The sequence below is a fragment of the Parasteatoda tepidariorum genome, chromosome 9, assembly GCF_982258835.1.
Source record: "Parasteatoda tepidariorum strain Cologne lab strain chromosome 9, Ptep-v5.0, whole genome shotgun sequence".
Lineage (NCBI taxonomy): Eukaryota > Metazoa > Arthropoda > Arachnida > Araneae > Theridiidae > Parasteatoda > Parasteatoda tepidariorum.
In genome coordinates this window covers 65,905,689-65,922,806 of record NC_141763.1, presented here as the reverse complement: position 1 = coordinate 65,922,806, position 17,118 = coordinate 65,905,689, and the positions used below count along the sequence as shown (strand labels likewise).

The window sequence follows — 17,118 nt, the reverse complement described above, 5'->3', positions numbered from 1 at the left end:
TCTTGTTTTGTCATTCGGTACAGCAAATCAGTTAAATTTCGAGCTCTCTAGCAAGTCAGAAAGATTTTTAAAATATCGATTTAAGAATTTGTTTTTAACAACAAACAAAACAGGGAAGCCTCATAATAAAACTTTGTAAAAAGTAAAAATAAAGCATACCAAATGTTACATGATTTATACTGCACAGTTACAAAGTTATTTTCTTTCTTATCATCAATTTTCATAACTGATCTAAGTTACTATAATATTTATAAAATAGATATTTTTAGAAATAAAATACACCAAACCCCCACAAATAATTTAATATGCATATTTCATTATGCAAATCGAAAATGCCTTCTTAAATTCAGTATCTCACTTAATTAAGTTTCATCAGTATATATTAATATATTAAGACTTTTTTCCCCTTTTATTTCGGCGATATCTTTTACCGAACATTCTTTGGCTTCTTTTTATATTCGCCAAAAATTAACTTTGTGCAAGAGAAATTCCTCAAATTATCATTCTAGAAGAATTCTTCTTCGTTGAGATGGAAAATATTACAGATATGAATGAAATCACGCTTAAAAGATTTAGATAATTAGCTTCGTAATCAGTAAAAGATAATGTGACGTAAGATTTGATCTGGCAAAATGCCAAATTTCTGAATGTGTATTCTTAATTAGACCATCAAACGATAAATACTTCTGTCGCCAAAATCTGTTTACTTTGTAGTTTGAAATGCTAAAAACTTATTCTAGATTTCTGGGAAAGTTTCTATTATTCATCTTAGTAAATGAATGTTTAAACAGCTTTAAGTAATTTAAATAGATATTTTAATATTTTCATGTGCGATATTTTTGTGTTTAAAAATGTCAATCTCTGCATTTCAAACTATTAGACACTGACGTTTAAAACAAAACGCAACAATAAACTAAATACTGTTTATTACATTTCGTTGCGTTTTAGTTTGCTTACAAAGCATACAGATGGTGTTATTTATTTCAAAGGAATTTTTAACCAAAAGTATTATTACAATAATTTCAAGCATTCATTTTAGTACATTAATGTTTAAACAGCAATTACTGATTCAAATAGATATTTCAATGTTTTCAAGTGTGGTATTTTTGCGTTAAAAATTGTTAATCTCTGCAATTTTTTAAAATCTATTAGACATTAACCTTAAAAACAAAACGTGTTTTCAAACTATAATTAAATTAATTATTTTGCTTTTCTGTGAAATCCGTTAATTATATAAAACTTTCTGTTACACTTCGCTGTGTTTAAGTTTAATTCCAATTCATACTTACCCTGTTATTTATTTCAACGAAATTTTTAACTATTTAAATTAAAGATTGTGTGAATATATGCTATCAGTTTTAACTCTTTAAATGTCCTAATTTTTACCATTTAAAAGTAAACTTCGCAAATAAATTAGCAAATTATACAAGATTATTTGTAATGACCGTTTCTAATATGTAGATTGTGCCAAAATGACGATCATAAATTTACTCCTTAATCAAAACCCCTAATTTGTTTTTTTAGATTACCTGTCATAAAAGAAACTAAGAAAATTTACACCTTAAGATCACAGTCGAATCGGTCAAATAGTTCCTGAAAAATCGAATTTTAAAAACACTTTTTAAAAATTCGATTTCTTAGGAACTATTCGGCTGATTTCGCACAGATTTTGTATTTTCCCCACGCAAAATTACTGAAATTTTTTTCCAATTTTATCTTATGGCAGCATTTTAGTATTTTGCTTTGATTCACTAATTGCTTACGTCTCAAACAACGCCGAGGCCCTAACTGAAAATATTTTTTACGAGCCTAACGTAAACTTACGGGCAGTGGCCTTATGTTTTAAGAAAAAAATTTACGGACAGAACTGTATTTTTAATGATTTTGCCTGGCATAATTTACGGTCAACGAATGGGACAATTTTCACCGTCTCAGACGGCAATAATTAGGGTGCTTGGCTAGATTTTTCAAATAAAATTAAGCACCGTTTAAGTACTTTTTAAGCACTTAAAAATATTTTTAATCACTTTCCAAAAAAAATAATAAATTAGGTTGCATGCAGTAATAAAATTGTTTTTTTCTATCGTTTAAAGTTTTTAATTTATAAACATAAAATCTATAAAATCTCAAAAGCATTATCAAAAACTTTACACAATCGTGAAATAATATCTAGTTTCTGATAAAAATTGAAGAGGAAATTGTGAAAATCATGTATTTTTTTTGTAACTTAGAACGACAATCGATGCGGCAAAGGAAAAATCTATTTTTAAAAGATAGAAAATTAAGCACGTTTTGCAAACCCCGAATAAAAAAAGCACCTTTAAGGGCTTTTAAAAAACCTAAATAAAAAATAAGCACTTTTTAAAAACGCTACACACCCTAATAAAGATAAAGCTTTTTAGAGTATTATTTTGTTTTCACTTAAAATTTGTGGAACAATATTGGATACAGTTAATAGTTTCATGAAAGGATAAAGAAAAATTAAATAATAAATAACGAAAGAATAAAGAAAAATTAAATAATAAATAACGAAAGAATAAAGAAAAATTAAATAATAAATAAAGAAAGAATAAAGAAAAATTAAATATTAAATAACGAAAGAATAAAGAAAAATTAAATAATAAATAACAAAAGAATAAAGAAAAATTAAATAATAAATAACGAAAGAATAAAGAAAAATTAAATAATAAATAACGAAAGAATAAAGAAAAATTAAATAATAAATAACGAAAGAATAAAGAAAAATTAAATAATAAATAACGAAAGAATAAAGAAAAATTAAATAATAAATAACGAAAGAATAAAGAAACAGCTTATGGTATATTGGTATGCTTTAATGCAAGCCTTTTTTTAGGTAACTCTTAAGTCAATAAAGAATACTTACTTGCGTAGTGAAGTGACGTCACCTTGGGCACTTTCGGAATTTCTTATTCTTGAAGGACTTTTGTCTCCTGCTTTCCGAAGCGATCGCATTGATTGGGATCTGACAACTTCAGAAGGTGATAAAGTAACTCTATTGCTCAAAGGACTCCTTCCTGGCAGATGACCGTTTGCATAACGACAGGTATCTCTTGGACTCCGACTCAATACTGTTGGATCAAGAGTTGGACTCCTACTGATACTAGCAGTAATCCTGTTGGGATTCAAAACCTTATAATCCATTGTCGGACTTCGGCGCATCAACATTTCATGCCTGAGGCAACGTCCAGGCTCCAAATTGCAGTAAGAAGCCCCGGGGTATTTTATTCGATTCAGAGACTTGGAACTACTGACTGGACTAGACTTTGGAAGCTGAGAAGATGTTCTGTTTTGGTATTTGGTATCGCTGGCAGCGTTGATGTCTTTTGTGGTGCATTTTGTAAGCGGTAGATCAAAAGTAGGACTTCTGTTTATGGTCCGAGATTCGGTATTTTTCTTGGATCTTAGAGCAGTGGAATCCATGGTTGGACTTTTGACAAGTTTAGTTGCACTATTGTTTCTAGGTTTCGGTTGGAGAGTCACTGGTGACTCTGTCAGGCGTGAGTACCCTGACGAGTCTCTTGAAAATGGAGGAAGTAGCAATGAAAAATCCGTGGTCCACCTTTTCTCTTTGGGTGTTAATCCAACATAGCTGAAATCAGATCTGCTTCTCGGTATTGGTGACTTCGAAGAAGGTTTCATGGATTCTTGTTGGGGAATTGAAGACATAGTTGAGTGATATGCTGGTTCGAATACTAAATATATTTCTAGAATCGTTGTAAGGCTTAATAAGAGACTTTCCACCTACTACTCATAATCAGGTTTTTATACAAACAATTCAAATAATCACCAGAATTTCTTCAGATAGCTCGAGTTTCAAAAATATACATTTCTAAAATGAGTGGTAAAGTATTAAAGCATCGAACGCGTTCGTAAAATAATTTACATATCTATATTTTAAAAAAGACTCTTGAAGTATAGAAAATTTATGTTTTATTGCTAGTTTTGTCCAGAATGCATTTTTCGGTATGAAATCTAGTCTCTGATCACCATTTGTTCTTGTATTGTTTTGTTAATTTTCAGGTGGCTATCGCATCGTAAGATTGATGATAGTTCTGTTGTCCGACTCAGCTTGTTGCTGCATATTTCAAAAACTGTTGGAAAACTTCTCAAAACTGTGTCATATTGTAAATTTTATAACTGTTATGGAATGCTTCATTTTTAAGGCCCATTAATTCCGCAACAAATTTCTTTTCTCCCATGTATGAAGATCTTCAGGTTCTGTAAAAATTAATAAATATTGTTATAGTTGCAAGTAAAACGTTTTATCAAAAATTCAACTATGAAATAATATGAAAAGTTTGTATTGATAAATTGATAACAATAACCTGATGTTGAAATTTATATAATAAATATGTTTCGATGAAATATAGAGCTAATTTTGTGATTAAAAATAATTGAAAAAGTAAATGAATAAAATTAAGGCATTTAGTTATTTCAAGTTGGTGGAGAAAAAAAAATCACCAAACTAATATTGACGTCGTTAATGTTTAATTATCTGTAGTAATAAGTACTACTGGTATTATGGTAATAGGCATTACTGGCATTATGGACCATTGATTGTTAGGCATACCAGACCATTGGTTATTAGGTAACGGAGTCTCCAAATTATTTTAGCGAGGCAATTTAAAAACAAGATATAATAACTTTAGTGTCAACAAAAGAAGATAGAAATGGATGGGACGTGCACTGAGAAGGTCAAAAGAGAAATCAACACACGTCTCTTTCTCTCTCTCCCGAGCGCCTGATGAGAGGAAAAAGAGAGGAAGACCAAGAATGACATGTCAGAGACCAGTACAGGTGGACTTCAAGAGAGGAAAATTTAAAGGATAAGAGGAAGCCAGATTCAGAGCCAAAGACCGGGGTGCATAAGCTGGATACCTTAGGCTACAGGCGACGTGAAGATCATACGTAAGTAAGTACTACAGTATCTATATTGGGTACCGATACCTAATATTAGCACTGTGATAATAGGTTACCTCCAAAAAATAAGCAAAAAGATTAAATGCTTTAACAGTATTGATTGATAGTCATTCAAAATCTGTATAAAAATTCATTATCTTAAGAGAAATGCTGAGAATATTGATTGTAAGATTTTTCAATAATTATTTATAATTAAATTTAAAATTGATGTTTCAAAGTTTTTTGATGTTTTTCAGATCTTAATTAACTAAACGATTTTCTTACTACACATTACGTAATTTTAAATTTGAACTCTAAAAAGAAACTGTTTGAGTTCTAAGCCAGAAAACTTTTCTTCTCAAATTACTCCATGGAAGATAAAAATAAGGTCGGACTTCTCAAAGAGTCCTCCCACTAAGATAAAACAAATGGTGCAATCAAAATAGCATCATTTTCTCATAATTAAAGACAAAAACATTTGCATTTGAAATTCGACAATGATCTTGATGTTAATGGTATAGGTGTATTCGTATTTAAAAGAGGGAGATTCTTATTTTATTCGTTGTTAAAAGTGCATAAATCAGGGTTAATATTTGCTATTAATTTCAGTTTTATAGCTGCAAAAATTTCAGCTGTTTACTAACAAAGTGACACCTAAGCAGACGAATTTACTCACAAACATATTCATTATTCTGTAAAGGTCACAGATCCAATTTTAATCCGAAAAGTAGATTATTTTAAAAAATTTTATAAATGATAAATAAAAATGAAGTGGTGTTTTAGAAAATTGTTGGTATTATTAATTTTAAGAAAACAAATCTTGACCACAAATTAGATTAAATACTTAATGCAAAGCATAATTAATCTAGATTCTATTAATTATGAAAAATGCAAAATTTCTCGAAAAAAAATTTATTTTAGTGTAATTTACCTACACAACATTGATTTTCCAAGTATTTAAATTCATGCCATGTATTTAAATTTCGAAAGTCTCAGTGATTGAAGATACTATGTGACAATCCTTGAGTATTTTTGAAATGGAAAAACGTCCCATTTGGCAACAAACAACTTTAAAGAGACCATTATTTTGAGATCAAATAAAAACAAGAGTAAGAACGCTATGACACGAATAGTGCAAATGAGTGCTGAGAGCTTATGGTTTCTAATTGGAAGTTTACGGATAAGAATAATATTTATAATTTCTTTAATTTATAATTTCTATTTCCTATTATTAACTCATAAAGGTTAACGCTGATTACTCGTTAAAATATCACTTGGATTTTAGAAGCACTTTCGCCAAAGAAAATAAAAACGGCACAGTTTAATTACATTACATTTGAATCAAATCAATAATTTTAATCCATAGATACCATCTTTGCGTGAAGAATTATCTGGACATCGGAACAGAAAACTTAAATATTTTACGGTATTAATATTTTTTTAAAAATCTCCAATTAGAAATTTTATGACCTTGATGAAAATTATTAAAATCACTTCATTTTTCTTAGTTTTTACAAATTTTCATGAGCCCAGATAATTCAGCATTGCAGTAAGTTTTTAAATATTAAAAGCTTAAAAAGAGGCCACAAACGTTTTTCATTTTCATATAATTGTTTCTCCATTCTGAGAATAAGCATAAAGAGCGATTGTTACAGATGGTTAAAATCTACCTAACAATCATGAGTAACTGTTGCAAAGTCCCAGAAATTTTGAAAATATCATATTATTCACAAAATCTCATCATTTCATATGACGATCAACTGTTGCAAACTCCCAGCAATTTCGAAAATATCATATTATTCGCAAATTCTCATCATTTCATATGACGATCAACTATTGCAAACTCCCAGCAATTTTGAAAATATCATATTATTCGCAAAATCTCATCATTTCATATGATGACGGAGCCTTCAAAAAACATCATATAGTTCTTCAAACATTGACATACCAATCAATAAATCCTTACCTAAGTACAAAATCTATACATAATGTATTTCTATCATTCGCTATTTTTTAACGATTTACCAATGATGATTAATTACTAATGACCATATATGGCAGTACTTTTACTTTCGTTACTTGTACCGCCGGTACAAGTAAAAAGTACGTACTTTTACTTGTACTTCGTTACTTTTTAAATTTAGTACTTTTACTTGTACTTTCGTTACTTTTTTAGGGAAAAAGTACAAGTATTTGTAACGGAAATATCGAATGAAATCGTTACTTTTTTCTAAAACTCGGTAAGCTTTCTAAAAAAAAGAAAAAAATTAAATTAAAAAAAAAAATGCTTATGTTTTTTTAGTTTATAAAATTAATGTGCAATATATATGCATTCACAGCTAACTTCGTGTTTAAATACCTTCTGTTTCAACTTATACTGCACATTCAATTATTTTTTACTAGCTCAAAGATCACAAAGCTATCTATGCTTTGTTTATGTTTGTGCTTTTAAAACGTATCTCTAAAGAGTAAAACAATTTTAAATCAATGGTAATTTGAATAAATAAAAATAATAAACTAAAAATTAAAATCAATGGATAAAACTTCTTTTTCGTGCAAATCCATAAAAAGTTTGATATTAAAATTATATTTGATTTTAAAATTATATTATACGATTGTATTATAAAATTATATTATACGATTATATTATAAAATTATATTATAATGTTCTTCCAAATTTAAAAATAAATTAATATCCATAACTTTCAAAATTAAAAATTATTAAATAAATAACAACAATTTTGGAGAAACATTAAAGAACATAAGAATATTATTCAATAAAATTTTTGGTTACTTTGAATTTTCGATTTCCTAGAAATGTACTTTTAAATCGTTACTTTTTTTGCTTAGTACTTGTACTTTTACTTGTACTTTTTACTCGTTACTTTTTAAAATAAGAACTTTTTACTTTTTACTCGTTACTTTTTTTAAAAATACTTGTACTTTTACTCGTTACTTTTTAAAAGTAACGTTGCCATATATGCTAATGACTAAGGCCCAGATTTTGATGACATTTGCATTTTTATGCATTTTTTGCATTTTTGAACATTTTTTGTCTTTTAGAGCATTTTTTTAGATTTATAGGGCATTTTTCTTTAAATGTTGGGGCGTATTTTGCATTTTAATGCATTTTTTAAAGTTTTTTTGTTAATTTTTTCCAATGTTTACTATTTTTTATCAATTTTCATTATTACACTGGCTTCCAAACAATGAAGAAAATCTAAAGAATATTAACAGGTGAAGCAAAATCTTTTCAAATTGAAGAAGAATTGTAAGTAAGTGAGACCGTCTTTTTCAAGTACGCACCTATAACATCAGTAGACGTTGAAAGAAGCTTCTGCAGGAATGAAAATTTTACTTTCAGACAAGAGACGCTCGTTTACATTTCAAATTATCAAGAAACATTTAATAATCCAATGTAATTCTGATATTTAGTAATATTATGAGATGGAAGTTGTTATATCCATTAAAGTTTCTATACAAAATAAAAATATTTTGGTGTCAATATATTTTCCTTTTTTTGTTATTTTAGGATATAAAACAAATTTTTCAAACTTTAATGAAGTATTGCATTGCTTTATATTTTTTAAATAACTCATAATAATTTTAAAGACCGAAATATTTTTTTAATTCAATATTTTTGCTTTATTTAATGCATTTTTTGCGCAATTTTTGCATTTTTAAGGGCATTTTTGGCCCTTTTTAAGGGCATTTTTTGCACTTTTTAAGGGCATTAGTTAAGATGTTTTAGGTCATCAAAATCCGGGCTCTACTAATGACGTTCTCAATTGAGTTTAACATATGAACTGAACATCTTTAAATAGCTACGATTCTAAATAATCATAATTTAAAATAATTTTTTAAAAATGACATTCAACATCTTACAGAAAAAAAATGCAAAATTTTATTTCTAAGCAACACACAAATTTAAAAAAAAAGTAAATAAAAAAACAGCGTAAAATGTCTATTTATATTATTTGTTAACGTTGTTAAAGCAAAGAACACTCCAAAAATATGAAAATTATAATTTTTATTCGAATTATTTGAAATAACAGTTTCTCATTACTTCTATCACACCTCGTAATTTTTCTTCTCTTTAATAGCTACTCATGATCTAGTTCGCAATTTTTATGGGCTCATAAAGTCTCTCTGAAAGGCTCTAAAAATACATATCAGCCTCAGTAAAAAAAAGAGCCTCTTATCACTGAAAGAAAAAAAAATGATAAGAGTTTTCGTCCTGCTCTTCTTTCTAATGGACGTAAAGGAAAGGTGTAGTTTACTATTTTTTTTCAACCATTTAGTTGTTTTCTGAAAAATTCTTCTTTTCGTCAAACCGAGAAAATAGCCAATTCTATTTTCAAATCAAAGGTGAATGGTCTTTTGTAACTTAAGGCTTATTGTTAACTGCTTTCGTTTCAACATGTAATAAAATAAACTAAAATGGATTTTTATGACGAAAGAAAAGAACGAAGAAGTAATCTATATGTGACATGAAATGGGAAAAGTAAACATTTACTATATTTCAAAAACTAAACAATTTGAGCTGTTTTATTGTTTCCAATTTCATTTAAATGTTCAAAATTCAGTCTATCTTTGGTTGTTTACAGAAATAAAGAAAAAAGTGAAACATTTATGACTCGAAGTTTACTTTTCAATCCTAAAATTAATGAAGGAAAAATTATGACTGAAATTTTTCCAAAATCTTCCGTTATCCTTTTGACGCAGATGGGATCACTAGTTTCCTTTTTATATATTTTTTTTCTGGCACCCTAATTAAAAGTAAAAATATATTTGGTAATTTTTAATTATTAAAAAAGCCTAAGAGTTACTAAAAAAATATGTTACATAATTGGAATTAGTTTTGTGCTAAAATACAAAATTCTAAAGAAGCAGTTCCTTTTCATTCCTAATCAAAAGTATATCAATAATTGATTTTAAAAATCAATTAAATTTAAATTATGTTCATTTTATAACTAAATAATAAGAAATAAGAGTGGATTTGAAAAGTTATTGTTTGGAAGTGAGCCGTATTTAAAAGATTTTGACTTTAGCGTAGTTATTGTTTACTTTGTATATCATAACCATATATTATTAAAATGCTAAATACAATATTTTTCACTTATTTTGACCAAAATTAATGCAAAATAATGAAAAAAAAGTATGAAAAATGCGTCAAAGGGTTAAGAGAAAATGTTGCCCGAAAATCTACTATTTCTTGAAAATTATTATTATCTTTTCACGATTTTCTCGCTTGATTGCAAAGCAACTGAGAAACCCGACTCGTAAAATGGACTGAATGCTTTGCTGTAGATATTTTTTTTAGGTTAATCACATATTAAATTTATTTAGTTAATTTTGAAGTAATTCTTAACTGTTAATCCTGTAAACGAACAGTTGTGTTTTAGAAGGTTGTTTTAATTTTATATTCCTTAAACTAAAATTTAATATTAAACTTAAATAAGTGCATTTTAAATTCTAAAACTAAAAGAATATATTTAAAAAAAAGTTAAATATTGTTTCAAAGTGTTGTAGAAGTCTGCATTTTCCAAGCATTTTATAAAGTAACAATTTATATACTAAATAAGAAATCGAACGATAAACGGCACAATTATTTAACAAGAATCTTCTAACTATATTTGCTTTCGTACATTTGGTGAATTTCTGCGATTTTTCATACATTTTATACCAAAATGAACCTTTTTAATTATTTTTGCAACTGCAAGTAAAGCACGGTGACAATTTAATTTAAAATATGCATATGTGTTTTCATTACAAATACTAATCTTTATTTTATAAAAAATAATAGGTTAAAAATCTTTTGTATTAATTAATAGTAATTAATTAAAAAGTAATTAATTAATAAGAAATTAATTAATAAGAGAGTATCTAAAAGCTACTCTCTTATTAATTAACTGGTGCTGTCACACAAACAGATTTTTTGTTCCTTTTCTTGAGAAAGAGACTAATATACTATGAAAAATAAATACGCAAAGAAAATTGAAAAGATTGAAATGTGAATTATTTGAACAAATATTGTGTTTTGGATTTGATTGAAATGGAAGGAATAATTCTTTGGTTTTATTATTTAAATAAAGGTATAGCTTAATTTTTCATCACAAAGATTTTCACTAATATATTATCTCTCTCTCCTTTGCATACATAGGAATATACAATTTGCTTTGTGAAGCACCTTCATATATAATTTTAGAATCCTCATAAAGAATGAATAGAAAAAAAAGTCTTTACATTGGTTGCTTTAAATTAATATTCAAGCGAGAGAGATTTAAAAATGATATCAAATTTTGATGAATCACTACCTAGAAAAACATACGTACAGAAAATCAAAACCTGTTTGATTGAAGTTCAGAACTTGCTGTTCTTTATATTAATCATCATCATATTAATATATAAGTTCAAAATGTAGAGAAAACAAGGGAAAAATTACAGAACAATGAAAAAAGGGGAAAAAGAAGAAGAATAAAAGTAAAAATAACAAGGAACCGGGAAAAAAACAATCCGAAATATATATATATATATATATATATATATATATATATATATATATATATATATATATATATATATATATATATATATATATATATATATATATATATATATATATATATATATATATATATATATACACTCGGTTTATTGAAATAAGAGTAAGTGGTCTTTAACGTATTGATAGTTAACTGGTATTTTCTCAACTCGTAAATAAATCAAAATATCCTTATTAAGAAATGAATAAGAAAAAAGAATAAATGAACATATAAACAAAAGAATAAAAACTTGTTTTTCTTTAAAAATTATCTTGAAATTTAACTTAAGTTTTAGACTAAACTTGATTTATCTTGATCAAGTTTATTGTCAATCATTGTCAAGTTAAACTTGAGCCAAACTTGAAATTTAGTTCAATTTGATTTTAAACATTAAAATTTAAAATTACTTTAGGGTTTTAATGTAAGCTATTAATTATTTATTTCATTATTTATTTGTTTTTAAGCTTATCAATTTTCGACGCATAGTAAATGGGGCATTTTTATAAACAAAATTTGTACTTCAAGGTTTACTGTTAGTTCTCAACATCCAATAATATAAAAAATCTTGATAATAGAGAAATAGCAAGAAAAAAATGCGTATGAGAAAAAAAATGAACTTTCCTTCGAAAATTGAATTTTCAATAACAGATTCTTAAAAGCATTTCAGTTCAACTTTACGTACACAGTTGAAAATTAACCAGCGTTTCCAAAACGGAAGTTTGTAAAAAGTTTCATTTCAAATAAATTCGATTTATTTGCATTTAAACTCAAAATATCCGGATTATATTCTACACTTTATATTACTTTGTGACTTTCCAAGATCCAAGAATACGACTTTCAAAATATAGAGCCAAACTAGAAATTTGATTTTTCATATACGTTTTAAATTTACTTTATATGTTACAGGCAAAGTTTGAAATCCGGCATTTTATAGAATGCCTAGGTATTATATATAATGCCTAAAACTAGCCGGCAATGTATGAAACGGTTTATATTTCACACATTTCTTATAGAATGTCAAATGAGAAACCAGTGATGTATGAAACGATTTATATTTCACACATTTCCCATGCATTCTATAGAATGCCAAATGAGAAACCGGCAATGTATGAAACGATTTATATTTCACACATTTCCTAGGCATTCTATAGAATGTCAAATGAGAAACCGGCAATGTAGGAAACGATTTATATTCACACATTTCCTAGGCATTCTATAGAATGCCAAATGAGAAACCGGCAATGTGTGAAACGATTTATATTTCACACATTTCCTAGGCATTCTATAGAATGTCAAATGAGAAACCGGCAATGTATGAATCGATTTATATTTCACACATTTCCTAGGCATTCTACAGAATGCCAAATGAGAAACCGGCAATGTATGAAACGATTTATATTTTACACATTTCCTAGGCATTCTATAGAATGTCAAATGAGAAACCGGCAATGTGTGAAACGATTTATACTTCACACATTTCCTAGGCATTCTATAGAATGTCAAATGAGAAATGGGCAATGTATGAAACGATTTATATTTCACACATTTCCTATGCACTCTATAGAATGCCAAATGAGAAACCGGCAATGTATGAAATGATTTATATTTCACACCTTTCCTAGGCATTCTATAGAATGTCAAATGAGAAACTGGCAAAGTATAAAATACATCTTTGATTCGCCAAGGATTCGTCAAATGTATGCGTAAAACAAAGTGCTAAAATATGAACTGTCTTGTCGTGAAAAATGTAATGAATAATTTTTTATATGAAAATTTTGTTTCCCTTAATAAGAAAGGCATACATTATGTTTTGTACAACTTTCATTTTTCTTAACGCATTTTGAATAAAAATTTTTTAATGGCACTCTCATTATTTCTTCAGAATAAAATTTTTATTTTTGAGAAATGCACATGATTTACAAATAACCTCATCAGGACATTTTTTTCATACTTTACCCAAATAGCATTTGTCATTCTATAGAATGCCTAGGTATTATATATAATGCCCAGGAAAAGTATGTAATACTTCTCAGATTTTATACCTTTCCTAAACACATCCGGCATTTTATACAATACCTAGGCATTCTAATGTCGGCGTTTCATACTTTGCCGGTAGCATATATACTACTTTTACATTTCTTATAATATTTATTTACTTCTTCGCGTACTTCCTTGGCTTTTTTTACACACATATTTAAGTAACAAGCGTATTATTTAGTTTAAAATATTTAATGCAAAATTGTTAGATTTAAAAAAAAATGTATTCAATAAAGGATTTTAAAATATTCTAAAAATCATCTCCGGTTTAACTTTATGGCATTTTCATGCCAAAATCTTACGTCGTTTTAGTTTCCTATAAACACAATATTTCTTTTTATAAATATTCATTTACTGATAATCATAAAAAATTTTTCCAAGTATTATTGTCAGCTTTGGAAGCAAATGCATCAAAAACCATCAAATATTTCCTTTATATTAAAACAGATTGTAAGCAGTTTTAATAAATACAAGAAATTTAAAGATCTATGAAAAGTACTCTTAATGAGAAGTAGTCTATATGAATAATAAGGCTTAATAATTTCTTTAAAATATTGTGATTCCTGAAACAAACATCTTATTTGTATAATAATTTTAAATGGGAAAATAATCATAAAAAGTATTTAAAAGAACATAAAATTTTTAAAAGGAAAAGGTTAGTATTTTTTTATTTAAACTAATAGGAATTTATTTAGTAAATTTTAATCTATTATTTAACTTATTTGCTTAAAAAAGCATGATAATTTATCAACAGTTCTTCAGATAAATCCTACAAAAGAGTATTGAAGTTTGTATAAACAAAAAATGCAAAAATTGCCTCTCATGTTAAGAATTGCAACAGAAAATTGGGTACTTGCACTTCAAGAAGAAGAAGATAACAGATACCCACACATGTGACCTATGACGTTAGCGCCAGCTGACCGTCTTTAAGCAAAATGGCTCGTTAAAGTCGAGCTAAGTTTCTCTACATAAGTTAAAATGTTAATTAACGTGAAGTTAACTAACATTTTAGTTAATTAACTTCACGTTAAACACACGCTCACATTTTAGTTAATTAAGTTAATTAACATTTTCTACAGATAAATTCTACAAAAGAGTATTGAAGTTCGTATAAACAAAAAAATTCCAAAATTGCCTTTCATGTTAAGAATTGCAACAGACAATTGGGTACTTGCACTTCAAGAAGAAGAAAATAACAGATACCCGCACATGTGACCTATGACGCTAGCGCCAACTGACCGTCTATAAGCAAAATGGCTTGTTAAAGTCGAGCTAAGTTTCTCTACATAAGTTAAAATGTTAATTAACGTGAGGTTAATTAAATACAACGCCGTATCGCACATCGAATTGTAGAAATATAACTCTTTTGTGCTTACGCTTTTTACTTATCTTAGATTTATTGTTTGTTAATGCATTTTATTGTAACCAAGACAAATTTTTATTTTGTATACCTGGCAACTTCGATGCATAATTAGTTTGTTTATGCTCTACATAGCTTCATGCTTGCCTTTGTGTTAAATAAGAAATATATAGTGAAAGAACTGAAATCTTTAGTGAAAGAATCTTTGTGTAAGAATATGGAATGTGTCACTTAAAAGAACTGATACTTGACGGGTTTGGTTTACTCGAAATAGAATGAAACAAAAACAGTTGCTAACGTAAACAAATGACGCATTTTAACAATCAATCAGGATTGAGATACCCATACTACGTCACTTGCAGGTATCTCGTTGACAAATTATGTTCTGAAAATTCATAAAAGAAATTAACTTCACATATTTAACTTAAAGTTTGAGAAAAATATATAACTAATCTAAAATTGCAAAGTTATTCTATAGTATTTTTAAAATAATTGCATTTTGAGGTGCTGAAACCACAATAAGAAGTAATGCTGCGTAAATAATTTAACATAACAGCAAACAGTAGTTAGCGTTTTAATCATTATAAAAAGATTTTCTAAAACTTTCAGGTAAATAAAAAAAAATTAAAATGAAAGAAATGAAAGAAAGTAAATGAAAGAAAACAGAAAAAATAATACAGGGCATAAAACATCTTTTGTCCATATAAAAGCAAGTTTGGAAGTATAATTGTTACAATATAATATAATTTGCCAATACAAAATGACGCAATGGATCATGTGTTATTCATATAAATGCTGATTCCCTTGTTAACGACATTAGTTCCTAACCACCTCTCCATAGCGCATGGAAATACATTTTACCCTAATTCGCCAGGTTTGGCCACTGTGGTTTTTCTATTTTTGATTCTCGCCTTTATTTCTCAATTTTATTTGGCAACGTCTCGTTTTTTATGAATCAAATCACTTTTGTTTCTTCTCATTCGCATCTGGCAAGTCTTGAAAATAGGTGCCTATTTTTGAGCGCTTGAAACACGTCGACTGTTTTTTCAAACTTCTCTATTTCTGAAGTGGATGAAGCTTTTAATCGAGTAATATCTTACAACTTTAGTTTCTTAGAATTATTTATTTAACCAATTTTCAGGTTTTTGTTACATATATTTTTTCTTCTTTTTAATTAAAATAAATTTTAAAATTAAAAAAGACATAAACTTAAATTACTTAAAACCGTTTTATAAACTCGTCATTTTGATTTTTATTTATTAATGTAAGGAAATGCATACGATTAACGCAACATTAAATTATTATTCAAACGAAGAGAATGAAATATTCCATGGAATATTCACATAAATATCTCCTTCGTAACTGATTAAATTTTACTCCTAGGTTCGACGAAAACCTAGTAAAACTTATATTAAATCCTCTTCTTGACATACTCCTAATTCATTTCCATTTCTTTTAAGAACCTTACAAAAACCATAAATCGTAACTGTAATCGCGACTTAAATGACGTCTTGTAACACGTCATCGTCTCCAAATGGATTTTTCCTTGATGGTCATTACAGATTTAATAGCGCCATTAAAAATTTCTTTTTCATGTTAAAGAAAGTTAGGGTAATATTCTCTGTAATTGACTATTTGGGTAGTGGTTTCCTTTAAGAAATCGTTCCAAAATGTGTTCCATTTTCAAAACAACTCCCAATAGTTTATTGATTTTGTTAACAAAGAATCGAACTATTTTCGTAACTTTTAGGTCGGTTGCTGGTTTGTAAGAATTTAACAATTTCTCTAAGTAGTAAGTCTGGGAAACTAATTAAGTTGTTTTCTTTTGAAGCAGAGGTTGAGTACGTAGTGTAAAATTGAATTAGAAAAGATTATTGGATTTTACAAAAGTTTTTAATGAAATCAAGCAATAGCTATTTGCAAAAATTTAATTTATTTATTTGCATGTTCAAAATGGCTAATGCTTCTGAAAGAATATTTGATTCCACAATTATGCTTTATTTTCCTAACAACTCTTCAATGTTTAATGTGAAAAAAACAAATTTCCAGAAATCCCGGGTAAAACCACAAAAACATTTTTAATGTGTTTTTTTCATAACTAGTTTCCATTTTCATAGCATGTCTTCAATGTTTCATATGTATTAATCAAACGCTTATTGAGTTTCATTTCCATAAATGCAATCTATTTTTAAAACGATTCCACAATTTTCAAGATATCTTAAAAGAATGATGTCTTTCCATAAAATCCGCGTTAAC

At 27.4% G+C, this 17,118-nt stretch overlaps 1 protein-coding gene across 1 annotated transcript in view; it reads right to left on the bottom strand.

Moving 5' to 3' along the window:
- Positions 1-17,118, bottom strand: part of LOC107457418 (uncharacterized) — a 79,364-nt gene that overhangs the window by 47,421 nt on the left and 14,825 nt on the right. The window contains exon 2 of the mRNA XM_043044283.3: positions 2,885-4,239. Coding sequence (XP_042900217.2) covers positions 2,885-3,687 — 803 coding nt within the window. The 5' untranslated portion in view covers positions 3,688-4,239. The remainder of the gene's footprint in view (positions 1-2,884; positions 4,240-17,118) is intronic.